The sequence below is a fragment of the Neovison vison genome, chromosome 1 (assembly GCF_020171115.1).
Source record: "Neovison vison isolate M4711 chromosome 1, ASM_NN_V1, whole genome shotgun sequence".
Taxonomy (NCBI): domain Eukaryota; kingdom Metazoa; phylum Chordata; class Mammalia; order Carnivora; family Mustelidae; genus Neogale; species Neogale vison.
This window is the reverse complement of record NC_058091.1, coordinates 41,197,015-41,224,458: the sequence shown is the minus strand read 5'-3', so window position 1 is coordinate 41,224,458 and position 27,444 is coordinate 41,197,015. Positions and strand designations below refer to the sequence as shown.

At 45.1% G+C, this 27,444-nt stretch overlaps 1 protein-coding gene and 1 long non-coding RNA gene across 4 annotated transcripts in view; one reads left to right on the top strand and one right to left on the bottom strand.

The window, feature by feature from the left end:
• Positions 1 to 72: 72 nt before the first annotated feature.
• On the top strand, positions 73 to 26,777 carry LOC122904694. 3 transcript variants are annotated; one of them, XR_006384242.1, is made up of 5 exons: positions 73 to 294; positions 5,944 to 6,646; positions 14,148 to 14,863; positions 25,741 to 25,939; positions 26,432 to 26,777. It is a non-coding gene; the product is annotated as an uncharacterized LOC122904694 (long non-coding RNA). The 3 variants fall into 3 exon arrangements; XR_006384243.1 differs by lacking the exons at positions 25,741 to 25,939; positions 26,432 to 26,777 and having other exon boundaries at positions 5,944 to 6,866; positions 14,148 to 14,167; XR_006384245.1 differs by lacking the exons at positions 14,148 to 14,863; positions 25,741 to 25,939; positions 26,432 to 26,777 and adding an exon at positions 9,122 to 9,144.
• The window catches only part of GABRR2 (gamma-aminobutyric acid type A receptor subunit rho2), a 46,649-nt gene continuing 19,926 nt past the window's right edge, over positions 722 to 27,444 (bottom strand). The window contains exons 3-9 of the mRNA XM_044245784.1: positions 12,322 to 12,389; positions 10,578 to 10,801; positions 9,672 to 9,754; positions 9,338 to 9,478; positions 5,996 to 6,148; positions 4,801 to 4,997; positions 722 to 2,286 (exon numbers count right to left, since the gene is read on the bottom strand). Coding sequence (XP_044101719.1) covers positions 1,975 to 2,286; positions 4,801 to 4,997; positions 5,996 to 6,148; positions 9,338 to 9,478; positions 9,672 to 9,754; positions 10,578 to 10,801; positions 12,322 to 12,389 — 1,178 coding nt within the window. The 3' untranslated portion in view covers positions 722 to 1,974. The remainder of the gene's footprint in view (positions 2,287 to 4,800; positions 4,998 to 5,995; positions 6,149 to 9,337; positions 9,479 to 9,671; positions 9,755 to 10,577; positions 10,802 to 12,321; positions 12,390 to 27,444) is intronic.

The window sequence follows — 27,444 nt, the reverse complement described above, 5'->3', positions numbered from 1 at the left end:
ATGGCTTCTCTGAGTTCTGAGAGTCCTCCCAGTTAATTATTAAAACCTGAGAGTGGTCTTGGGAACTTCCCAAACTGGCCACTGCCAAGATAACTTAGGCCACGCTGTTGCCTAGAGCCCGTCCTCCTGAGAGTTGATTTCCTCAAATTCCTGCCCCGATCACACCAGCTCTGGGCTGGTGGGCTGCAGGCCACAGTTCAGATCAGGGCTGGTAGCCAGAGAGGGGAGTCTGGCCCTCCACATGGGCGATGGAGTGGTGAAGCAAGGAGGTGTCTGGGACCAGGATCGCACAAGGTATGGCAACAGAGGTGTGTAGGTGTGTGCTGAGAGCAAAGAGGGGAAAAGCTGGGATGCATAGGGCAACTGGGTGGCAGTTGTGGTGAGCCGGGAGAGGATCAGGCATCTACGGGCCCCTGTCTTGAAACTTCAGGAGGCTCTGGTACCCACCTGTGCTCTAATCCTCAGGAACTAAAAAATCCCTGCCCCCTGGGAGGCAGGAGCTGTGGAGCAGACTGCATGGGCCAGAGCTCACCTGACCTAAGGCAGGGTTATCCTCTCTTTTGCTGCACCACTTGTACACTCGTGACCGAAGAACCAGACACCCAGACCCTGGGCAGGAAGGTGGAAGGGGCAATAGGTAGAGGGAAAGAGCAGAACAACTTCTTTTATTAAGCTAGACCTCTGAGCTGGACCCTCTGATTCCAAGTGCTATAATGCAAACTAAAGGCCCCTTTCTCAAAATCATGTTCTTTATCTTTCCATAAATACTACCAGTTGGGGGTTCACTTGAGTTAACTAGCAAACACCTAAATTAGGGTTAAGAGAAATGGACATTCACGACTTACAGTAGATTCAATTAATCAGATTGCTTTCCTAATCTGAGCTTAGCTACATTAGAGGAAAGTCACTACCTTGTGGAAGGGAGAAACCATTTGAGGATGTGGAGCATTTCTGGTTAGAGAGTTCCGGGGGTGGGGGGCAGGGCTCAGACACAGGGACCATTAAGGACATCTGTCTGCTAGGGGAGAAGCTCAGAAAGAGAGGTAGGATGGCATACAGAACACATTGCAACAGCAGACCCAGGCTCCTTCCTCCCCAAGACGAAGTTCTGTTATCACCAATTCTCAAGTCCCTGGCCCTCTACCCAGCACTGGAGTTGTCTTATGTGGAGATTTCAGGAAAGAAGGATTAAACTGGCTTCAGGAAGATCTCCTAAGAGACTGGAGGTGCTTTTCTAAACAGACCTAGGGAGTAAAAGCACCAGCAAATAGAATGGATCTGTGGGATCAGTGGGGGTTGAGGGAGGGAGAAGGGTGGAAGCACCCTCTGCCATACACAGAATGAGTGCAGGCTTAGAGAATTTCTCTAAGAAAAGAGACTTCTATTTGTTCATTTCCACAGGACCTGGCAAAGGGTGGGTACTTAATATTTAATGAATGGTTGAATGGATTGCAAAATCACAAGAGTTGCCAGGTCTCGTTTCCTATCTGGGATCTGAGCATGTTTTCCTTCCTAGGTAGGCACTTAATCAAGTGGTATGTGTTTACAGTTTTTAAAAATTTCCTCTTTTGAATCCTATTTCTCATCTCCTATTCAGAAAACCTCTAAGTTTGCCCTTTATTTTTCCTCATCCCTTCACAACTGAATTGTAGGCTTCATTAGGGTCTAAGAATATCTAGGAGGCATTTGAGTCATTTTATAGGGGTGGGGGCTCTTATGAACCTGTTAACACACAAGAACAGAAGTCCCAGAGAGGTATGAATTAGGACAGAGAACACAGCATTAATGAGGAGCAAACCCACAAGGTCAGGAGAAGGGCAGCTGGAGGGCCCCTCAGGAAGGGGGCGCTGCCATGGTGGCCCAGGAGCTACGGCTCTGTCTGCTGAGGGGAGCATGGTCAGCGGGTTCATGTGCAGATGGCTGGCCAAGCCCCATAGATATCGATGTCCTTTTCCAGGCAGGTCCTTGGGGCCCCTAGGAAAACACTGACCAATAAACTAAGTTGAAAAATATGTAAGAGGCAGGAAATATCAGCCTGGAGTATTTGTCAATGGCATGTGTGTTCTGGAAGATGCGAAGACCCACGTGGCCCTTCAGAAACCCCTTCTTCCTGGAGGAGTTGGATTCATTGCTCAAAGCCACGTGGACCACTATTTTGTCTTGTCTTTCTTCTTCTGTCAGAATATGGCTTCTCGGGTACCCGGCAAGGCTGTTGGCCTCAGACTCACTGTAGCTTCCGTCCAGCATCATGGTTCTTGAGGGGAGCATTCCAGACATGCACGGGAACTGCAGGCAGGAAACACAATGAAGGTGTCAGTCATGGTTAGGCCTTGTGGAGGGGCTGAGGCAGTGGCCTGGGCCCAGAGTGAAGCCCCTTGGCTACTCAGAACCATAGAAAGGCAGAACTAGAAGGATCTCCAGAGATCACTCAGTCCAGTGAATCACCCAGGGAGTTCTTTAAAATGGCCACATTGGGGGGCCACATCGGCCTCACTAAGACCCAGTGAGGTTATACAATTCTCCTGAGATTACACAGCTGGTGTCAGAGTCAGGAATTTAAACCCATGCCTTCTGGGGCACCTGGATGGATCAGTCAGTTGAGCCTCTAATTTGATTTCGGCTCAGGTCATGATCTCAGGGTTGCTGGATCGAGCCCCGCAGCAGGGTCCACACCCAGCTCAGAGTCTGCTTGAGATTCTTCCTCTTCCTCTCCCTCGGCTCCTCCCCCTGCTCATTCTCTCTTTCTGTCTCTCAAATAAATAAATAATTAAAAAAAAAAATTTAAAAAAAAATAAGAAACCCATACATTCTAATTCCAGTTGTGGGTCTCCACGTCTTTGTGCATGAATCAAAAGATGACTAGGGAGGAGAGTGTCCTTATTCTAAAGAGTTACATTCAAGCATTAAAGTTCCCGGTGCCGGCAATGCATTTCTAAATGGTTCAACTGCACGGACAAAAATACATTTATATGGAAAAAGAGCTCACAGAAAAAATGGCAAAACGGTAACAAGTGTTGAGTATAAGTGCAGAGTCTATGGACATGCCTGCTTCTGCAAGTATGAAAATGTTTCTAAAGGGCACCTGGGTGGCTCAGTGGGTTAAAGCCTCTGCCTTCAGCTCAGGTCATGATCCCAGGGTCCTGGGATCGAGCCCCACATCGGGCTCTCTGCTCTGCAGAGAGCCTGCTTCCCCCCACTCTCTCTCTTTCTGCCTGCCGCTCTGCCTACTTGTGATCTCTGTCTGTCAAATAAATAAATAAAATCTTTAAAAAAATGTTTCTAAGAAATTATGAGTTGGGAGGAAGGAAATGGTTTCCCTTCCCCTCACAATCTGAGTCAGCAAAGAGTGGGCTTCCAGCTGGCACCGGCTTACAATTCATGGGCCCATACTTGTCAGGTGAAGGCTTGCTATTTTTCTAACAGCTCTAGACAGGCTTATAAATCAAAATTTGTGTTTAAATATAATCCAAAAGTGCTTGACAATGACCAATGTGCAGATTATTGAAAATTTGAATGAATACTCAAATGCTAAAGTGAAAAACGTTCGAATACAATTTAGAAAACAAATTCTTAAACAGTCTAGCCTATTTGGAGACAATGTAGAAATATTTAGAATATATGTAGAATATTTAGAAATATATATAGGTTTCCTATAATATATTTAGGTATAATGTGGGCATTGAAAAACTGTTTTTGGAAAGGTAACAACACATCCTCTTTTCTGAAAATTTAAAGCTCCCTTATGTTAAGGAGCTACCAGCCACCTAGATGTGCATAAATGTGGGATTTTCATGTCCCGATTTTTATAACTTCTAGCTAACCACCCATTTTGATTAGCGCAATGGTGACCAATGATTTGGTAACAAGTTGGCATTTTATTTTTTACTGTGAATAAGAAGAGTCTGAATATGAATGGAATGGACTTTCCCTCCCTGTATCAAAGGCCCACACACACTGCCCAAATTCCCCATTTGTATTCTTTCCCATAACTACCATAGGTTAATATAGGATAGTGCAGTATGGTATAGGTAGCATATAGTATTTCCAAAGATTCTAAAGGCTAAAGTTGTATGTGCCTGAGTTTTCACTGGGTCAGAGTACAGATAAATACAGGGGTTCTTAATTCTAGAACTCTCTCTTTGTCTGGTAATAGGATCTGCAGTTACCTTCCCTAAGCATGTCCAACAGTAATAGTGATACCTTATGTCTGTCCAGAGTCCCACAGTTCCAGGACAACTTTTGCATACATTACCTCCTGTGACCCTTACAACAACCCTGGGAGGAAGGTGAGCTGAGGGTTCCTCTCTACCTTTTTATTTTAATTTTTTTTAAGATTTTATTTATTTATTTGACAGAGAGAGATCACAAGTAGGCAGAGAAGCAGGCAGAGAGAGAGAGGAGGAAGCAGGCTCCTTGCCGAGCAGAAAGCCCGATGGGGGCTCGATCCCAGAACCCTGGGATCATGACCTGAGCTGAAGGCTTCAACCCACTGAGCCACCCAGGCGCCCCCCACTGAGCCACCCAAGTGCCCCCCTCTCTACCTTTTTTACAGATGAGTAAACAGAGGCCCAGCGGAAGCGGCAGAGTTAGACCTGAGAACCCAAGTCTTCCTATCTCTCGTCTTGGTCTGAAGACTTTTTGCCTTGTGGGATCCTTAGCGGTAGAAGCTAGAACCTAGTCTAACAGAGATCCTCCCCCATATTGCACAAACACGCCCTGCTCTACACGTCGCCCTCCGCCCCCGCCACTCTCGTGGAACCAGCCTGGGCCCCCGCAGGAGGTGGACGGAGCTTGTCTCGCCTTCTCCCGCAGCTTGCGCTCCTTGCGCTCCTGCACGGTGGTCAGGTAGTTGACGGCTGCGTACTCCAGCACCGACAGGAACACGAACACGAAGCTGACCCACAGGTAGATGTCCACCGCCTTGATGTAGGAGACGCGGGGCATGGAGGCGTTCACGCCCGTGATGATGGTGGACATGGTCAGCACGGTGGTGATACCTGCAACAGGCTGCGTTAGGTCAGCTGCTGACGAGGGCACACATTGTCCCCCACCACGCGTCACGCAGTCACCATTTTACATCCTCCCTGTCTAAAACCCAGCAAGAAATCCCCCGGGGCGTGGAAACACCCAGGCTGCAGATCTGCTCCACTGGGGGCAGGCGGCTCCCCTCCTGGCCTGCTCCGGGCTGCTGGTCTCCTTTGCCGGTCAGCCCCCTCCGGGGCCTGGGTGTTGGTGGTGTGGCTGATCCGATGGGCAGTGCTTGGCAAAGGACCTCCTCAGATGTGGAATGCGAAACAGTGACTGAAGGTCACCCCTGAAGGAAACTGCCCACACCACAGGGAATGGCCTCATTCCCTCTCTGAGCCATATTTATTCAGTCTCTGAAGACTGTGGGAATTCCTGGAGTCCTGTCTTGCTAGCTGCTTCATTGCGCTTGCTCAGTTAAACCCTCACATTCCTCAGAGCCCAGGCTGATTTCCTCCAAGTTGACAATGACAAGCTGTTACCGTTCCCTCTGGAATTTTGGGTCTGCCAGGACTAAAACCACAACTCCAGGGAGTACAGCCCTCTCCCTCCCCAAAATCCCCTAACCCCGCCCTACCTTCAGACTCTCAGTCTACCCAACCAAGGCCAACAAACACAATTTTTGTATTTACAAAATAAGGTTTTGGCATTTGCAGAATTATCTTATTTATCGAAGTACTGGGCCCTGAAACTGCTGGGGGGGAAGTCCATCCCCCAAACAGGCTTGATTGTTCTGAAGTCACTGGAGCAAAGCTGACATAGTTTTAGCTCCCTGTGGTTTTCATGAAGTAGTCTAGGAAACGGAGAGCAGCGTGCAAATGGTGAAGGCGGCAGGCAGGAGGAACGTTTGCTCCTTCTGGCTCTGGCAGCCCATCAGTTAAGAACTCTGAATGATGATTTTACCTTTTCTCTTTATAGTGACCAGCTAAAGAAAGAAACCACCCTCCCACACCCCAGCACATGCTTTTACCCAGAGAAACTCTGGCGGGCACAGCTCTGCGGTCGATCCAGAAGGACACCCAGGACAGCATGACCATCAGTGTAGCAGGAAAATAAGTTTGGAGCAAGAAGAAGAAAATGTGGCGTCGCAACGTGAAGTTAATGTACAGACGGTTGTACCAGCCTGGGGGACACAAGAAGCAGCCAGTGAGGTTTAGTTCGAGAGGCAAGAACAAACTGTTCCTTAGGAGAGCCCCCCCCCCACCATTGCTCTGATCTTCAGGAGAAAGTTAATGATCCATTGACTTACCCTACTACATCTCCTCTCTAATATCTAAGCCCTCTCTCCTATTAACAAGGATCTTGCCACTACGTGTTCTGTTTTATTCAACATTACCTAACCTCTCTTCTCTTCCCCTAACATTTTGGGGGAAGGTAGAGAGAGAGCTAGGGTTAGCTGCTTGTTTGGTATTTGTTATTTTCCACCCACAACTGTATTTCCTGAGGACTCACTACTCAGGAAGCTAAGAAGCGGGACTGGTTCCATTTTGTTGAGGCCAATACCACTGGGGCAGGAGCCGGTGGAGCTGCTGTAGGACTGTCCCCTTTGTCATACGTTGGGTCCGCTCAGCCTGTCTCCATTGCATCACCAGATGGATGGTTGTCAACAAGGACTAAAACGGTAAGGCGTCCAACGAGCCACGGGATCGATACCAACCACTGGGACCAAAGATGGTGTCAAGGACAGTACAAATGTCAAAATTAGACTACAGGGGTGTGCACACACCCACCCCTCTCCAGCTCAGCGCAGCCTGGGATAATGACTCGGGCTGCCCCCCAGAAAAACGCTGCTGAGGGAACAAAGTCTACCTGGCTGGCATGGAAGGTTACTACTGAGTCAGGTGAGGGGAGGGTTGGATCCGTAGTGAAAGGCCGGTACGACAGGCAGAGTCCAGACAAGCTTGACACACGGTTACTCTGTAGGTCCCTCGGTGGTTTGAATGAGGTAGGGGCTTTTAGTGGAGTGGGAAAAGAGACCGTGATCTGCAGATATGACAGAAACTCCTAATCATTCATTCATCCCTTTGACCTGTCATCTCAGCATTATTTTCCTTACTTAAATTGGCACCCATGAAGCACATCGTATTGTTCCTTAGGTTTGTACAGGGTCTCTCTGGAAAGGCTGAGAGTTGCCTTCATTCTGGTAAGGACTATTCCACTATCCTTTCCTTCTAAGAAAACCGGGGAGAGTTGCCTTGGAAACAGTAAGAGGGAACCAAGAGCTTTAAAAATGTACACTCTGTCCAAACAGAGCACTCTGGCGTGAGATCGCAGCTCCTGGTGGTTGGGGCGGGGCGGGGGGGGGATGATAAAGCTCCTTGTTGGTACATAGTAAATAATGGGAGAGGAAGATGCATTTTAATATGGACTCCATAAAGGAGTGGGGACAATATAAACAAACAAACCAGCTTCTCTTTCAATACAGAAAACATCTAAGAGGAGAGCACGGAGTGATTAAGGCAGATTGTCTGGCCACCTGCTAGCTGTGTGACTTCAATAAGCAACTTAATCCTTCTGAGTCTCAGTTTTCTCACCTATAAATCAGGCATAATAATAACTACATCATAGGTTTGTTGGGTAGAAATTATTAATTCACATAAAGCGCTCAAAACAGTGACACATAGTAATAAGTTATAGAAGACGTTCTTAAGAATGGTTTTAGAAAGAGAGTAGGTTTGAACTTGCCAAGAAGAGATGAGAAAAGAAGATTGGGTGACAACAGGCACCAGCGGAGAAGGGAAGAGAGGGACGAGGACGAGCCCCGTGGGCATAAAGTGAAGCCGGCTTGCGTGGTTCGGACACTCACACCACCTTGACTGAGACTCGGTCTTTTTCAGTGTTTGATGTTGGGGGCACAGGGGTGTGCGTGGGGCAGGGGAACGGGGAGATAGACGGCAGCCATGCAGGGGCAAAAAAGCTCTGCATGGAAGGGCCTGGGCTTCTCGGCATGCGGACAAGGCAGAATGAAGTGAGAAGTCCCTTAGAGTCCTGAAGCTACTGCAGGGTTGTCACGGGGTAAACTGTGTCCCTTAGAGAGATGTGTTGAAGTCCTAACTCCCCCTTTCTGTGAATGTGACCTTATTCAGAAATAAGGTCTTTTCACATGGAGCCAAGATGCGATGAGGACATATTGGGTTAGGGTGGGCCATAATCCAATGACTGACTGGTAGCCTTACAGAAGAGGGAAATTCCATGACACAGATACACAGGAACGGCAGCATGTGAAGACACAGAGAGGGACACAGGGAGAATGCCACGTGACAACAGAGGCAGGCATTAGAGCAAGGCAGCACCACCAGAACCTAGTGAGAGACAAGGAAGGATTCCTTCCTACAGCCTAAGCAGGGAGCATGGTCTGCAGCTTTCTGGCCTCCAGAACTGTGGGCAAATATGTTCCTATTGCTTTAAGCCCCCACCTCGTGTTTATTATGACGGCCCTTGGAAACAACGGTGGGACTAGAGAACTGACAAGGGCATCTTCTCAAAACTTCAAACACGGCCCAGGGTCCAAGATGAGTTACAATAAACACTAAAAATAAATCTATAGGGTCGCCTGGGTGGCTCAGTCGGTGAAGCGTCCGACTCTTGATTTCAGCTCAAGTCACGATCTCAGGGTCGTGACATGGAACCCCACATTGGGCTCCTGCTCAGTGGGGAGTCTGCTTGGGATTCTCTTTCTCCCTCTCCCTCTGCCTCTTCCCCGACTAAAGTTAAGTAAGCAAGTAAATAAATAAATAAGTTGATAGATCTAAAAATAGGTAAGAGATACATTTCCTCAGAAAGATATCATCCTTGTCATTAAGTCAAACAAATCAGACTACAGAGTACCAGGTAAAACAGGACCCCCCTTCTGTACAATTACATCCTTAAAATCAAAGTGTTCACAAGGATGTGTGCTGAATTGTGAGGAGTGGCTGCCTCTGGTCATGGAATTTCAGAGGAGAGCAACTTTCAAAATTTCTGCTTAACAATGTTGCTTATGTTTTGCAGAATTACGCATTACTTAGGAATACACATTCATTTTCACTGGCATGGGACAGTTCAAGGCTGGAGGGTTCTTGTTTTTTTTTAAAGATTTTATTTATTTATTTGACAGAGAGAGACACAGCAAGAGAGGGAACACAAGCAGGAGGAGTGGGAGAGGGAGAAGCAGACTCCTCGCTGAGCAGGGAACCCAATGCGGGGACCCCAGGATCGTGGCCTGAGCCGAAGGTAGATGCTTAACGACTGAGCCACCCAGGCGCCCCTAGGCTGGAGGGTTCTAAGGTATTTTCTTCCACATTTGGATCAGACCGTGGCAAACGTTAGCTACCAGTGCTGCTGTAGAAGGCCAGTCTGGAAGTGGTGTGAAATTTCTGAATCAGAAACTGGGACAGGGAGATCTTCTCATCGGTTTTCAGGGATTCATCCCCATTCTTCCAATACAGCATTAGGTCTTCATCTGTATATGCATCTTTGGGGAGAGGAAAATAAGTTAATTCGACTCCTTTGCTTTGGAGGTGGCTGAAGCCACAGGGAAATCCTATACTTGGAGTAAACAGGCCTTAACATTGGCAGGCAGTACTCAGTCTCACGGTTACAAAAATGGCACAAAGACTGGAGCGGAAACGAGGCGGAGATTTGTCTTCGGGAACACTGGTACTTACAGCTTTCCAGCTCCAAAGAGCAGGTCTGGGAGTCCAGGGGAAAGTGGCTGAAGTCCATGTTGCACATGGCAGTGACCGTAATCCTAGGCAACCCAAACAAGCATGTTGGCTCGTGCAGTGAGTTCTTGGCTCATATGCCTGCCCGGAGCAAGAAGAACACCGACACAACCAAGAGCGGCTGCCTTCTCACAGCTGCTTCAGAAGCTTGGAAACCCCAGTCTCTGCATGGCAAGACCCTAAGTTTTAGAGTCCCGTCTTCCGCGGGATGTGTTATCAGCGCTTTACTGCGTCCCCCAGCCACTGAGGGTGTTGGCTGTCAGGAGCACACACCTGTACCTTCTCTACGCATGGCCCTCAGACCCTGGGCTGCCTCCCCCAGTGTTGCCTGGGAGGTTATCAACCCCCAACCAACACCCCAAGGCTATTAGCATCAGGTTCTGGTGAACCCTACCAGTAGGCCAAGAAGATGTAGGATAAGCCTGCATCATCTCGTGTTAGCCCGGAAGCCGGCTGCAACTGCACTCAGTCAAGAGCTGCTCTTGTCACCTTTTTAAATCTTTATTACCAATAAAGTAGAATCATGGGCTGTCATGGCTGGAAGGTGCCTAGAAGGTCATTGGCTCCCTCAACTCACTCAGGCCTACCTAGTCTCCTAACCCGAGCTTAAGCGCCCCAGTGACAGGGAAGTTGTTGGCTACTAGGGTGACCGCTTCATCCTCAGAGAGTTCTAACCGACATCAGGAGGCTCATAGCGTAGAGACACAGGCCCAACCATGGTGACCTACTCTTCAATGAGCATGGCACCGGACCAAGAGCCTGGGGACCACAGTGACCAACTCTTCACAGCCAACCAGGCTGACCATACGTATGAGCATGGCACCGGACCAAGAGCCCAGAGACCATTACCTCATGCTGTACAGCACGTGCCCATCTGGAAACACCCGCAGCATGATGTTGTCGGTGGTGGTGTCGTGGATGAACGACCGTTTGGAGTGAACAAAGAAGACGTCAGGGACCCAGATCTTCTTTACCAGCCGGCCATCGAAGGTCATGCTCTTGTTGCTGGTGCTGGGAAAGGCCAGCCTCTCGTCCTTCCAGTAATGCCGCAGGTACAGGGTCATGGTGAAGTCCTGCGGAGCCGGAGGTGACACCAGACAGATGTATTTAGCAAGCTGCCTTTCTTACAACCCATCCGTCATCAACCAAAGCAATGCACACCAGAGGCTCAGCCGCGGGACGTGGCTACCTGCCTCTGTGGTGCCGCTAGGGTGGGCAAGAGAAGGGCTCATCGTTGTGCAGGTGGGAGGTGGGGTGGGAACCCAGGTCAGAGAACAGCGCCCCCTCAGGGGCTGCGAGTGAAACCTGCAGCTGTGAACCTGCCATGGAGACCACAGAGATTGTCCTGCTCTCTCTCACCCAGACTTGCGCACACGGGGCTCCTTTCCTATTGGCTAAGCTTTCAGTGTCACGTGAGTGGGCACTGGGAGAAGCCCTCACAGCCCTGTGTCCCGTATAAGAGAGTTTTGTGTGTGGGTCTCGAAGAATCTTTGAAGGCAGAATTGTGTCCTGTGTGCCATTGAGTCCCCAGGTCCTAACTGGATGCCTGACAAGGCACACAGTAGGTGCTCAATAAATATAGGCAGGATGGAAAAATGGAGGGGGGGGGTAAATGAATGGATGAAGGCTTGGGCAGCTGCGTATCTGCTGTAATTTCAGCCTGAAAGCTCATTCTGTTAAATGGTATCTCCTCGCCTGCATTGATGAGGTCTTGAACCAAGAGGCCGGCCCCTTGTCACAGCCAGTAGACAAGGTGCAAGTGTGAGTAAGTAAGGAAGTGCCCCCAAACACCTTCTTCTGGAGCGGGGGCGTGAGGATGCCTGCTGGTGGTGCTGGTCTCAGAGCCTAGGGCCCACTTCTGCTTTACCAGCGCACCTCTACCCCGCCTGGCTGTCCGCAGGGTTACTGGTGGGCGGGAGCACCCCCGCCTGCCCGCCCAACCCTCTGCCCCCACCCCTTCCTCACTTTGTGCTCCGATGTTTTAGTTTGTGCTTCTAGAACTCCTGTTTCTTCTGCTTCTGGGCCCTTTCCCTGCTCTCCCTCTGGCCCGCTCCACACTGTCTCCTTCTTAATCTGTCCTTCGCGTCTCAACTGAAGCAAGGCTTCTTCAAAAGCCTTCCCTGACTGCCTGATCTTTGCGGACCCTGGCAAGGACTGCGCAGGGGAGGCATGTTCAAGGCGGGCACTGGGGAGCAGCCAAAGGCGGAGTTTCCGTCTGAGAATGTCCCCTCCCGGGCTCCTCCAAGTGAGGTTCATCTGACTGGTCCCATCACGTGAGAGCTGTGTCCAAGATGTAAGGGGCTGGGCTTCACTCCCGGAGACTGATTCAGGAAGTCTCCGGTGGGGCGCAGAAATCTGCATTTAACCAACTTCCTGAGTTACTTTGACCCATATCATTGACAACCCCTGTTCTAGTTTCATAGCACCTGATCCAACTTCCAGTCCCCAAGTCTATCCTCTGCAGCCCTGGCTCTGCCCACCCAGGCACAGCCTGCCTGCCCCCCTCCCCAGCTGCCCCAGCCACAGGCGCTCTCAGAACCTTAACCTCAAAAGCCGCCCTGAGGCTGCCCCGCCAGCCGAGGGCGCTGCGTACCATGTCCACCTCCGAGATGCTGTCCAGGCTCTCCACCTGCACGTCCACGCCCACCGGGATAGCGGGGCCTGCAGAAGAGCAAAGCCAGCTGGTGAAGGGCCCATTCTATCTACCACTGGGTCAGCAACCCCAGCCCCCTCCTCCTGGGGAAGAGACTGACTGGGGCAGAGTGAAGCAGTAGTCCAAATTCTAGGAGGGTTTTCTTGCTATTTCCTGACATGTTGGGTTCCTGAACTTTCTTCCTGAGGTTGGGGACACCATCCGCCTTATGTGTCTTTCCTGGATCAACGTGAATGTTTAATCCATGTTTGTTGCATGAATCAATGAGCTGGGTTACTACTTCCTACATCCCCGTACTATCTCTGTAGGGTAGAGAGAATAATGCTCTAGTGTTTCAGTAGGGAACCTGGTCCACTGTCCTGCCTCCTGTGACATCTATAAAGGACAGATGAGCCCTAAGAGCCTTGGACGTGGGCCTGGAACACCTGCATGCCCGGGGCTGGGTTCATTCGGTCACTCAAACTATACCTCCCGAATACCTAACAGATAACCGGAATCCTGCCTTCTAAAAGCCTTCCGTCTGGGTGTGAGAGAAGAAGTTGGATCACAGCCAAAGACAATACTGTACAAGAATTTTAAATCCTTTCAGAACATATCAGAAGAAGAGTAAGAGAGTACATAGCACAAGAGCTTGACACTCAATTCTTCCTGGCCCATGGCAAAATGTCCAAAACTGTGTTTAGCTGTGGATTTAGCTCTGGCATCATGTTGTATTTCTTGGGCTGGATGATGGTTACATTCATTTTGTGATAACTTAATGGGCTGTCCACTTACAACTTGTATACTTTTTGTGTGTATGTTATACTTCTATAAATTGTTTTTTAGATTTTTTAAAAATATTTTATTTATTTATTTGACAGAGAGCACAAGTAGGGAGAGCAGCAGACAGGGGGAGAGAGAGAAGCAGGCTCTCAGCGGAGCAGAGAGCCTGATGTGGGGCTCGATCCCAAGACCCTGGGATCATGACCCAAGCTGAAGGCAGAGGCTTAACCCACTGAGCCACCCTCGCCCCCCAGTTTTTTAGATTTTAATTTTTTTTTAAAGCTAGAATGGGGAAAATGAAAAACCTGTGTTTTTGAGCATATTAACACATGCTATTATACTCAGAGACAAAATACTATCTCTGAGAGAGTCAAGTGGCAGCAGCGCTGGGTTCCTGGGGAGAAGGCATTGTTGAGAGGCCTTCTCCACTGCACCTTGACCTCTGAACACCAGCCAGGGAGTGTGGGACCAGGCCATGCTGACCCACTGTGGTCTGAGCAGGGAGAACTTTAGGGTGGCTGAGGGAGTCTGGGTCTTAGGAATGAGAAGGTCTGGAATGCACTGAAACTTTGGTCATGGGCAGGGAAGGAGGATCAGAGACCTTAACATGGAATAAGAACCAGAAGTCTCAGTCCTCAGTTCCAGCCCACACTGGAGGACCGGGTGTCCTCATGGAGGTGGCCCAGGTTGGTGGGTTCACTGACTCCCCCCAAATCTCCTTGTATACCTGCTAATACTTACAATCACACCATTAAAGATTTGGTTTTTGAGTCCAACAGAATGGAAGGATTTTATTGATTACCACAGGGATGTAATGACTATTTTCTGTGTTCTTAAACATCTAAGGAAATTAGTACAATGCTTTTTTTTTTTTTTCCACTTTCCCCCGCTCAAATCAGGGTGTAAGCTGATCTTTTTATTTTCCCATGTTTTTCAACTGATGGCTTAGGTCAGGGCCCATGAGAAGTCCCTGTTCTAACAGCTGTGTTCTCTTCTTATTCTAGGCTGCGGGGTGCTTTGAAGGTGCCAGAAGTGGAATGGTCGGTGTGGGGAGGAGTCCTCCTCCTTAGGGCTGACTAGTCTGCCTTTCTCCCCCAGTGGGGCTTGCAACACAAGGGGGGTCTGCAGGCAGCCTGGTCAGAGTTCTCTCCTGGTACCCAGACCCTGCTCCCCTGTCCCGGGGCCACGTGCTCCCAGCATAGCCGCTGGGGAAGTGGGACTGGTTAATTTCCTCATCCTGTGGACCCTCTGTTAGTCAGAGATGTTACAATGGCCCAGAGTCCAAACTGCTAACTTTGATAGCCCTGTATTTCACGGGGGTTTGCTGTGCATGATCCGCTCTGCTTTCCCCTCCTTTTCTTTCTCTAAAGTGCCACATGATCTGCCACGTCCAGTTGTCCCAAGAGCCAAAGGGGAAAAAAAACAATACAACCATCACCTTCTTTGGACCTACCTCCCAGTGGCCTGGTTTTCAGATAATGGGCACAGTGTTTGAATAGGAGCTGGTTTTGGCAAAGGATATGTTCAAGATAAACTATATCAGCTTGCTTTGAGTGTGAAACTGTGTCACTCTGTTCTCAGGGCCTGGCCTGCTCTCCACAGCTCCAACTGCCCTTCTAAGAGAAATCTGATAATGCCTGTGAGGGTGGCATCAGTGCTCTGGAGGTCCTGCCCATGTGGGAGGGCAGGCCAAGTTCTCTGGAGACCTGGATTGGTAGAGGTAAGCAATCTGGGTGTTCAGGAGGCTCTAAAGCTGCCTTCTGGGGGACTCACACCTCAAGTTTGAACAGAACCAATGCCCTGTCCTCCTTGGTCTGAGTGCAATGACCTGCCCCACTGCCCAGGCTCTCTGGAACTCTCTATTCTGTGGCCTTTTCTAACCTGATTTTTGGGAGAAATTCTACCAAAGAACTGGTCTTTCTCCTTCTTCCCTGAACAATATTACGTTTTGAGTAGGGCTGGGTCCCCTAGGGTGTTAGAAAGAAAACAGTCTTTAACTAGACTAAGCAGGCATTCACGCCTTGGCCTCTTCACACCACGTGGGTTTTTCTGCTGTGAGAGAGAGAGATCTGGTAAACCAAATAGAAGTCACTAGTGGGATTGCAGACAGTATAGCCAATGAGGTGACAAATTCAAAGTAGCATAAGGGAAATACATGTGTAGCCAAGGATTTTCTTGGTTCCTAGCCTTCCTGTCATTATTTCTCCTCACAGGGTTTTAAAAAGCACATGTTAGGAATTTATCCATTTTTTAAATCAAGATAAATGTCATTTCTTCCCCACTGACTCCAAGAATGAATGTGAAACAGAATTTTCAGACAAACTAAAACAGAGAATAGGCCGACATGTGTCCTGCCCTAAATGAAGATGTTTTTCAAGCTGAAGGAAGGTTTCCCAAAGGGAAAGATGGAGATGCAAGAATGAAAAAAGAAAAACAAAAATGACAAACATATGCATAGTTCTAAGTAAACGTTGGCTATATAAAACAATATTAATAGCGTATTGTGGGGGTGAAAAACCCAAACAGAAATATAAGCAAAAATGTCATTTAAATGAGGAGGGATATAAGCGGAGTGCAAGTGTTATGAGATCTTTGCATTGTCTTGGAGAACAGTTAAAGTAGCTAATTAACACGCTAATACGATAAGCCAAGAGTTCATACTGTTTTCCGGGGAGCCACGGACAAATAGCAAGAATATGTGTGTTCAGACTAAAATAGGAAAGCCTAAATAGGAAAACCAAAAGTAACCAATCCAAAAGAAAAGATGTAAGGAAAGAAAAAAAGAAAGACACCGTATTGGTTGGACAATAAAAAAGACAGAGTAGGATGACAGATTTAAAACCAACATGTAAATTATTCCTAAATATAAATCGACCAAATGTTCCATTTAACAAACAAATATTGTTCAACTTGGTAATTCAGAAATGCTAAAAGTTTGTCAGACTGGATCAAGAAACAACACCCAACTTTATGCTGTTTGAAGAGATGCACTGAAAATGTAAGATACAGGAAAGTTGAACATAAAAGGATGCAAATGATATCACATGCCAATACTAACCAAAAGAAAATGGGTATAGTTGTATTATATCAAACAAAGTAGACAAAGAGAGATAAGGAGGTTCATTTCGTAGTAACAAATGACTCAATTCACCAATAAAATATAAAAATAAATTTGTGTGCATTTACTGATATAAACTCAAAAGGCAAAAATCAAAAGTGGACAGAATTGAAGCAGAAACGGGCAAATTTACATTCATAGTGGGAGATTTTAATCCTCCTTTCTCGGAATTTATAAAACAGGCCAAAAAATCCTAGTAAGGATATATAAGATGAAAAACAAATCAACAAACTTGACATAACAGACATGTTTAAGACAATGAATGCAAAAATTACATAATAAAAATTCATTTCAAGCCTTTGTTGAACATCTACAAAAATTTTACCATATACAGAGCTAAAGAGCCTTTTTGACAAACTTTAAAGGACTGGAATTAATATAACTCTGAATTCAATAAACATTAGAGATAAGCAACAAAACTATAACTAGAAAATCTCCATACATTTGGAAATTCAGCAATGTACTTCTGGAAAATCTCATGGGTCAGTGAAGGCAACAGAATGAAAATTAGAAAATTTTAACAAAATGACTTAAAAAATAGTACACATCAAAACTCATGGAATGTAGGCCAAGCATTTCTTCTAGAGAAATTTATAACCTTAACCTTCATCTCAGAAAAGAAGAAAAGCTTAAATTCAATTTACAAGGAAGGGAAAGAAAAACAAATTAAAGTAGATGGAAGGAAATAATAGAGGTAAGTACAGAAAGCATTGATATAAAAAACAAACATACAACTGAAAGGATAATTAAAGCCAGATATTGGTTCTTTGAAAAGACTGATAGAACCAATAGAACTCTAATAAGATTGATCTGGCAAAAAGGAAAGCAAAAATAACCACTATCAGGAATGAAAAAGCCATCACTGTATATGCTACAAACATAAAAAAATTAAAAGATGTTATTCTTTTTTAATTATTATTAATACATAATGTATTATGTGCCCCACAGGTACAGGTCTGTGAATCATCAGGCTTACACAATTCACAGCACCATAGCACATACCCTCCCCAATGTCCGTAACCCAGCCATCCTATCCCTACCCCTCTACTCTCCAGCAACCCTCAGTTTTTTTTAGTGAGATTAAGAGTCTCTTATGGTTTGTCTCCCTCCCGATCCCATTTTGTTCCATTTTATCCTTCCCGACTCCCCACAACCCCCCACCTTGCCTCCCAAATTCCTCGTATCAGAGAGATCATATGGTAATTGTTAAAAGATGTTATTCTGAACAACTTTTTGCCAATAACCTTTAAAATTTAGATGTCATGAACAAATTCCCAGAGATATACAACATAGCAGTCAACACTGATAAGAGGAAAAATACAAAAACCTGAAAATTATTTTTTAAATGTTGCTTTTTTATTTTAAAAATTTTAATGTAAAAAATCTTTCATTTAAATTTTCCCACAAAGAAAATGATAGGTCCAGATGTCTTCACCAACAAATTCTAGCAAAGGTTTAGGTAGAAATAGTACGTCTTACATAAATTCTTCTAGAGAATATCAAAAGAATATTTTAAAAAATCAAAATACATGTCAAAAGATACCAGGTTATTTTATGAAGTTAGCCTAAGAACTGCACAAGAAAGCAAAATTACAGGTCAATCCACTCATGAACATAGAATCAACAATCCTAAACAGAATATTAAGCTGGATCCCATCCAGCAATATGTTTTTTTAAAAAAAGGTAAGTCACTTCTAAATCAGGTTTATTCCAGGAATGCAAGGTTGTTTTAACAATTGAAAAATCAATCAAACCTGGGAATAAACCTAACCAAAGAGGTAAAGGATCTGTACTCGAGGAACTACAGAACACTCATGAAAGAAATTGAAGAAGACACAAATAGATGGAAGACCATTCCATGCTCTTGGATCGGAAGAATAAACATTGTTAAAATGTCTATATTGCCTAGAGCCATCTATACTTTTAATGCCATTCCAATCAAAATTCCACCGGCATTCTTCAAAGAGCTGGAGCAAATAATCCTAAAATTTGTATGGAATCAGAAAAGACCCCGAGTCGCTAAGGAAATGTTGAAAAACAAAAATAAAGCTGGGGGCATCACGTTACCTGATTTCAAGCTTTACTACAAAGCTGTGATCACCAAGACAGCATGGTACTGGCATAAAAACAGACACATAGACCAGTGGAACAGAGTAGAGAGCCCAGATATGGACCCTCAACTCTATGGTCAATTAATCTTCGACAAAACAGGAAAAAATATACAGTGGAAAAAAGTCTCTTCAATAATGGTGCTGGGAAAACTGGACAGCTATATGTAGAAGAATGAAACTCGACCATTCTCTTACACCGTACACAAAGATAAACTCAAAATGGATAAAAGACCTCAACGTGAGACAGGAATCCATCAGAATCCTAGAGGAGAACATAGGCAGTAATCTCTTTGATATCAGCCACAGCAACTTCTTTCAAGATATGTCTCCAAAGGCAAAGGAAACAAAAGCGAAAATAAACTTTTGGGACTTCATCAAAATCAAAAGCTTCTGCACAGCAAAGGAAACAGTCAAAAAACCAAAGAGGCAACCCACAGAATGGGAGAAGATATTTGCAAATGACAGTACAGACAAAAGGTTGATATCCAGGATCTATAATGAACTCCTCAAACTCAACACACACGAAACAGGCAAACATATCAAAAAATGGGCAGAAGATATGAACAGACACTTCTCCAATCAAGACATACAAATGGCTATCAGACACATGAAAAAATGTTCATCATCATTAGCCCTCAGGGAGATTCAAATTAAAACCACATTGAGATATCACCTTACACCAGTTAGAATGGCCAAAATTAACAAAACAGGAAACAACATGTGTTGGAGAGGATGTGGAGAAAGGGGAACCCTCTTCCACTGTTGGTGGGAATGCAAGTTGGTGCAGCCTCTTTGGAGAACAGTGTGGAGATTCCTCAAGAAATTAAAAATAGAGCTTCCCTATGACCCTGCAATTGCACTCCTGGGTATTTACCCCAAGGATACAGATGTCGTGAAAAGAAGGGCCATCTGTACCCCAATGTTTATAGCAGCAATGGCCACAGTCGCCAAACTATGGAAAGAACCAAGATGCCCTCCAACGGACGAATGGATAAGGAAGATGTGGTCCATATACACTATGGAGTATTAGGCCTCCATTAGAAAGGATGAATACCCAACTTTTGTAGCAACATGGACGGGACTGGAAGAGATTATGCTGAGTGAAATAAGTCAAGCAGAGAGAGTCAATTATCATATGGTTTCACTTATTTGTGGAGCATAACAAATAGCATGGAGGACAAGGGGTGTTAGGAGAAGGGAGTTGGGGTAAATTGGAAGGGGAGGTGAACCACGAGAGACTATGGACTCTGAAAAACAATCTGAGGGGTTTGAAGTGGCGGGGGGGGTGGGAGGTTGGGGTACCAGGTGGTGGGTATTATAGAGGGCACGGATTGCATGGAGCACTGGGTGTGGTGAAAAAATAATGAATACTGTTTTTCTGAAAATAAATAAATTGAAAAATAAAATAAAATAAAAAAGAAATAGAAATAGAATTAATAAATTGGAAAAAAAGAAATAAAGAAAAACTGAATGGAAAAAAAAAGAAAAATCAATCAAGAACTTTCACGTTGAGTAATTGCAAGCTAAGGAATTCACAGTAATATTTCTACTGAAAACTATAAAGCTAGACAAAACATAAAAAATTATTTCTGAAAACTTTGAAGTTAACAAGTTAAACCTGGATTAGGATGTGAGAGAGAAACAGAGGCCCAAGGAGACGTGTTCAAAATTTGGATCTACTTTTCTTGGGAGAATTTGCTAACTCAGGAAGTCAACTGAGGAGCTGAAGGAAGCTCTTGATAGTTTCCGGAAGCTCCAAGGCTGGGATTAGGGACCAGGGCCCACGAAACAGGGTTTCCTTCGTATTAGGAAACCCAAAATACACCCTAACAATGAAGGTAGATAGGCCCTTGCAGGATGTGCAGCTCAACTTCTAATCACATCAGTCTCTACAAGTGGATTAGTTCTCTGGCGTGCTAGTAGCCTCAGGCAGCCCGGGCTATCAGTGCTACCAGCTACCTGGTAGAAATAAACAGAAATCCTCTCTGGAGGGAGATATCACCATGTGAGTTCTCCAGTTATTTCTATTCAAAATATTGTAAATATAATATATAGCTCATAATAAAGAAATAAGATAATAAGGCACAAATAAGGCACACAAGAAAGTAAGACATGATAACCAGCAGAAAAAATAGAGAATAGGAACAAGGGGCTTTACATATTGAAATAGCATAATATCTTAGTGTACTAAGTGCAAAGAGATAATAAAAATTAAGATTGAGAATTTCTGCATAAAATTCTAAGCCATAAAAATAGAATCAGGCACCTGGGTGGCGTAGTTGGTAAGGATGTCAACTCTTGGTTTCCGCTCAGGTTGTGATCTCAGGGTCATGAGATCAAAATCCACATAAGGCTCATGCTTAACAAAATCTGTGTAGATTTCTCTCTTCCTCTCCCTCAGTCCCTGCCCCCCACACTCTCTCTTTCTCTCAAATAAATTAAAAAATAAAATAAATAAATAAATCTTAAAAATAGAATCAATATAATTTTCCACATTAATAGAAAAAGCCTCTGCTAAAATCAGTGTCCACTTAGGACACTGAGGAATAGAGGACTAGAAGGGAGCTTACTGAATTTGAAAAGTGATAGCTACCAAAAAATAGCTACAGTAAATATTATACTTATTTGTTTTTAAAGATTTTATTTATTTATTTGTCAGAGAGAGAGAGAGAGAGCACAAGCAGGGAGGCAGCAGGCAGAGGGAGAAGCAGGCTCCCTACTGAGCAGGGACCCTGATGAGGGACTCGATCCCAGGATCCTGTGATCATGACCTGAGCCAAAAACAGATACTTAACTGACTGAGCCACCTAGGCGTTCCTTATTTATTTATTTATTCTAGAGAGAAATAGAGACAGCACGAGCAGGGAGAGGAGAGGAAGAGGGAGAAGCCAACCCTGGGCTGAGTGTGTAGCCCTATAGAGGAGTCAATCTCACTACCCTGAGAGCATGACCTCAGCCAAAACTGAGATAGTTGCCTAACCAACTGAGTGTCGGGCACCCAAGTAAATATCATATGTAAAGGTAAAGTGTTGTAAGATTTCCTTTCATATTGAGAATGCCTGTGAATGCCACTTCTATTCAGTATTATTTTGAAAAGTCTAGATGGTACAATAAGGAAGGGAATGAGAAACATTATGACAGCTGGAAAAAAAGAAACAAAAATAAGATTGGGTATATAATTTTTTAATTAGCAGATCAACTACTAAAAATTAATAAGGGATTTTAATAGGATGTTGAATACAGAGTCAATATATAAAAATCAAAGTTAGAAAGGGAAATTTTTGCAAAAATGCTTTTAATGATAACATCAAATATGCCTAGGAATAAGAACCTAATATAAATCTAACAAAATATCTGGATGTCCTCTATGAAGTAAACTGTGAAATATTACTGAAAGAAATGAAAGATCTACATAAATGGGAAAATAGATCCTGTTCCTGTATTGGGTGATTCAATCTTGTAAAAATCTGAATGATCCCTTATTGGTCTACAGACTCAGTGCAATTCTAATCAAAAGCTCATTATTTTCATATGGAACTTGACAAAATGATCATTAGGAAATTCAAAGCCATCCATCCTGAAGAAAAACGGGGTGGGAGGATGTGCTTTACCGGATAAGAAGATTCATTACAGAACTACAGTAAACAGGTGAGGGACTGGCGTAAAAATGGACAAACTGACTAATGGAACAGAGTAGAGAGTCCAGAAACAGACACACATATTTAAGGACATTGACTTATTATAAAGATGTCACTGCAGGTCATTGGAGAAGGAATAGTATTTTTAATAACTAATGCTGGGACAATTGGCAATATATATGCAAATCACACAATATGCAGAATAACTCCAAGTGGATGATAGATATGAAATGTGAGTTTCACAAAGGTGAAAAGAAAACAACGAGCTCCAGAAGGTAACAGAGGGGAATATATTCTTACCTCAGGAGAGCAATACTGGGACACAAAAAGCACTAACCATAAGAAAAGATCAATAGATTTACACTGAAATTAAGATTACCTAGCAAAATGAATTATTTGGTGTTAGAAGTCAGGATAATGGTTGCCCACGATGGAAGGATAATGACAGGGCGAGGAGACTTCTGGAAATACTGTTTCTTGATCTACAAGCTCAGTAATAAAGTGTTCACTTTTTGTGATTTTACTAAGCTGTACACTTAGGATTTGTGTATTTTTTCTGTATACGTGTTACAATTCTATAAAAAAACTTTTCACTGAGGGGCTCCTGGGTGGCCCAGTCGGTGAACCATCTGTCTTTGGCTCAGATCATGATCCCAGGTTCCTGGGATGGAGCCCGGCGTTGGGCTCCCTGCTCAGCAGGGTGTCTGCTTCTCTCTCTCCCTCTGCCACTCCTACTTATGCTCTCTCGTTCTCTCTCTCTGTCAAATAAATCAACAAAATCTTAAAAAAAATTTTCCAGTGAAGAAATCAAGAACTCCAATTTACAAAAAATACCACAGGCAAAGAGCTTATATGTGGAATATATATATATAATTCCTAAGAGTCCCATTAAGAAAACATCATACAACCCAATACAAAACCAGGCAAGAAACTTGAATAAGCATTTCCAAAAAAGAGGAAATAAACAATAGATCTATAAAAGAGACATAACTTCATCTGAAACACAAGATATTACTAGTCCAATTGACCAGAGTCTCCACTTAAACCCCGCCTTTCTTCTAGGAGGATTTCCCCGACCCCCTAAGTGAGGTTGCTGAAACACACCGTGTTCTGTTCTTTTCCTACCAGAACACTCATCTACTCTCCCCATCAACCTGTGGAGAGGAGGGTTGTCTTTCTGCTTTGTCAGCTCGAAAATCTGCACGGGAGAAAGCATCTGATGCCCCCCCTCCACCCTGCCCCGCCACACCCCACACCTTAGAGGAGGGAGGGGTAGTTAGCATGACAATAGACAAGAAGACCTGAGGATAAGGGCAGAGGTTCCTCTGAAAATGTGGAAGCAGAGCAAGAGGGTGGGGTGGGAGTGGGGGGATGTTGTAGGCTCTCTGGTCCCGCAGATGGAGAAGAAAGTGGTCATTTACCAACTCCGGTTAAAGAAGCAGGTCCCTGAGTCCCCCACTCCCATCTGCTACAACCAGTCAGTGGTTGAGAAACCTCTGCTGTAGGAATGACTAAGGTAAGAACGGGGAAGAGAAGCCCAAGAAAGCCACCTGACCCTCCTAAGGGCCAGAAGACAGACCAGGCTCCAGAGCCGATAGAGGGCCATTTCTTTGTCCCTCTGGTTCCCCACCTGGCCTTGTGTTCCCTCTTTTGCCCTCCCTAGGTATCCTTCATTCCAGCTCCCAGCTGCCCCGGCCTGCTTTGCTCATGTCTGTGCTTTGTTGCTCCCCACTGATGTCATCGGGTGGAGATCATCTGTACAAGGCAGGCGGGGGTAGTTATCCTGAGCTCCATGGGGCCGCTAGGGACAGGTACAAGGATTCTGCGAACCTCCTGACATCACATATAAAAGTGTGTGTGGGTGTGCTCGTGTGTGTTTGTGTGACAGAGAGATTATCACTATTCTGGCAAAAAAAACAGATTTTCAAAGGACTCTGTGATTCCAAAATATCAAAAATTAAGTCCATTGTGTTAGATCGCCAGGAGCTGAGTTTTGCCTCTATCATTTACTAGCAGTGTCACCTTGGGCATACATAAGTTCTCTGTGCCTCAGTTTCCTTACCTGTTAAATAGGTATAATATATTCCAACCTCATATTGTTGTCATGAGGACTGACTGTTAATCTGTGCAAAGCCCATGTGAGGTTTGGCATATAAAATATTCTATAAAGAGTTATATTATCACTGTCATTATTACAGGGGCTTATTTTACCTAGAAGGTGGAGCCTGAAAGTTACTGGTGGCTATTTCCCTCAGTACTCACAGAACGGAGAGCCTGGCCTGAAGGAGGCTTAATACACATGGGGACAGAAATGACCGCCACGCTCTTAGCACGGGTGTCGTCCCTGAGGGGCCACGCCGCAGATCCAGCTCCCCAGGGAAATTACAGGTGCCCTGGGTCCTCTGCCCGCCACACCACCATAACCACGCACTGTCCCAGGACACCCCATGGCCAGACTCGAGTCCTGGACTGTCACCCAGCCTGAGCTGCAGGGGAAGCACAGCCTCACTCACCGCCAGCAGTGTGAGCGGAAGGTGCCACAGAGTGAAACGGGGATGCCGGCAACAGAAAAATCTCTGTGGGTCGCACTTGAAGAAGGGCTGGCAATTATTAGCTGTGCGTGCTCCCCGTTCCTAAGGAGTTACAACTTGCCATGCTAAAGGGAGAGAAGAACACCTCAACGTTTGTCAAAAGAGATGTTGTGATCAGTAGTGGATTAATGAGACTTGTCTGGCAGTATCTTTTCAAAAAATTAATTAATTTTAAAATTATGTCCAATATAGTGTCATATTACTTTCAGTGTCCAATATAGTCTTTCCACACTCCCGTACGCTACTCAGTGCTCATCGTGATAGTGCATTCTTTACTCCTGGTCACCTATTTCACCCACTCCCCCACCCATCGCCCCAGTGGTAACCATCCGTTTGTTCTCTAGAGTTAAGAGTCTCTTTTTAAAATTTGTCTCTTTTTTTCCCTTTGTTCATTTGGGTTTTTTTTTAATTTCACATATCAGTAAAGTAATATGGTATTTGTCTTTCTCTGATTTATTTCGCCGAGGATGATACTCTCTAGATCCATCCATGTTGTTGCAAATGGCCAAATTTCATTCTTTTTATGGCTCAGTAATATTCCATTCCGGCTTCATCCATTCCTCTATCAGTGGACATTTGGGCCGCTTCCATTATTTGGCTATTGTAAACAATGCTGCAATAACATAGGGGTGCATATAGCTTTTTGAATTAGTGTTTTCAATTTTGTTAGGTAAATACCCAGTACTGGAATTACTGGATCATATAATAATTCTATTTTTAATTTTTTGAAGAACCTTCATAGTATTTTCCAAAAGTTTTCATTCCCACCAACAGTACACAAGGGTCCCTTTTTACTCACATCCTCACCAACACTTGTTTCTTGTGTTGTTGACTTTAGCTGTTCTGACTGGTGTGAGGTAACACTCATTGTAGTGTGATTTGCGTTCCCCTGGTGACGAGTGATATTGAGCATCTTTTCATGTATCTGTTGGCCATCTGTATGTCTTCTTTGTAGAAGTATCTGTTCATGTCTTTTGTCATCTGGCAGTACCTTTTCAAAGATACCGTCTTTCCAAAGCCCCTTTTTATAACAAAATTTTCTCAAACTTGTAGTAAAATGAATTGAAATAAAAACCAAGACCTTAATAATGATTCTTCATTATTCTTCTTACTTTGTACTTCTTACTTTGATGTTTCAGGTGTCACAATCTTCCACAGATCCATTGCAGCTTACTCTCAACAAGACCTTCCATGTATGTGAGCTTCCTAAATTCTCCACACCTTCACCGACTGCCTGGTTTATCCTTTCAGACCTGCATTGCCCACGTCCGTTAGACCGTGCCCTGAGGGGTGCAGTTGGGAGAACGGAGACCACGAAGACACAGCGGCTTTCTCCAGGTGACTGAAATCCGCTAAGGGGGACACGTGCTCTGTTTCAGGACACATCACAAAAGTGATATAATAGAAGCATCTGGGAGATACTACAGGAGGAAAGCTCTATTAATTCTAACCAAAGGCACTGTAGAGAATTTTACAGAAGAGACAACTTCTGATTAATTCTGACAGGGGGCACTGGAGAAAGCGTCACCATAGAGACCGTGTTTGGCCTGGGCTTTGAAGCAGTAGTTACCTCTAACAGGTAGCGAAGGGAAGAAGGGCATTTCCGGTTGTATGAACAATGTCAGGAAGTGTGAGGGGGAGCGAGGTAGATAATTAACCCACCACTTCTCAGATGTTAAAAAAAAAAAAGAAGGCAGCTTCTCTGATCTTTCTTGCAAAAGCTTTATGCTTCGAAGTCTGAAAAATTTTCAATTACCAACTAACAGCAGCTGAGTCTAGTCTGGTTTTTAAGGTGTTTCTGATTTCCTCTCACCTTGGGTCACCTTGCAGCCTGGAGGAGAAAAAGCCCCTCGCATCCACGCTGGCTGGCCTCTGCCATGAAGTATGTGGCCTGGACCGACCCCGCGGACTGGCGTCTGCTGAGATGGAACAGACTTCACAGGTCTTTTGACAAATCCACAGTCCTGGCTTTTGTCTCCGTAGCAAAACCCTCCCACCTGGTGGCCTCTGTGTGCAGACCTGAAGCCTGTGCTGGTCTGCTGGTCACTTCAGCATTCTGTATCAACTCACTAAGACCACAAACACACACACACACACACACACACACGCACTCTCTCTCATGTTATCCCAGGGCAGTGAGCCATCAGCCTCCCTCCCCTACCACATCCAACATAGTTCTTGGGTTCCCTCAGAAAGACAGACTGGCACTCAGATGATGAAAAAACTCCATGCCATACAGTTCCAAAGAGGGACCAGGTTATTTCACAGCGTGTCATATGCTGTTGGATTCCATTTATATAGGGCACTCAGGAATGAGCAAAACTAATTCATGTGACAGAGGGCAGCATAACGGTTATCCTTGGGAGGCACCATCTGGAAAGGGTATGAAAGAGCCATTTGAGGAGCTGAAAATGTTCTATATCTTGATCTAGGTCGTGTTTTTAAGAATAAATATTCACATATGTAAAAATTCGAGCTATATATGAGATTTACGCACTTCACCTTACATACGTTTGGGGTAGGCAGAATAATGCCTCCCACGGAGATGTTTCTATCCTAACCCACAGAACCTGTGAATTTGTTAGGCACCACATGGCAAAGGGAGAATGAAGGCAGCAAATAGAACTTAGGATGCCAATCAGCTGTCCTTAAAACAGGAAAAGCAGCCTTGATTATCCAGGCCGACCCAATGGAATCATGAGTGTCCTTAAATGTGGAAGAAAGAGACAGAAGGGTTCAGAGTGATGCAATGTTTGAGGAACTCCCCCCGCTACTGCTGGCTTTAAAGATAGGGAAAAGCCAGCAGCCAAGGAATCTGGGCAGCCTCTAGAAGCCAGAAAGGG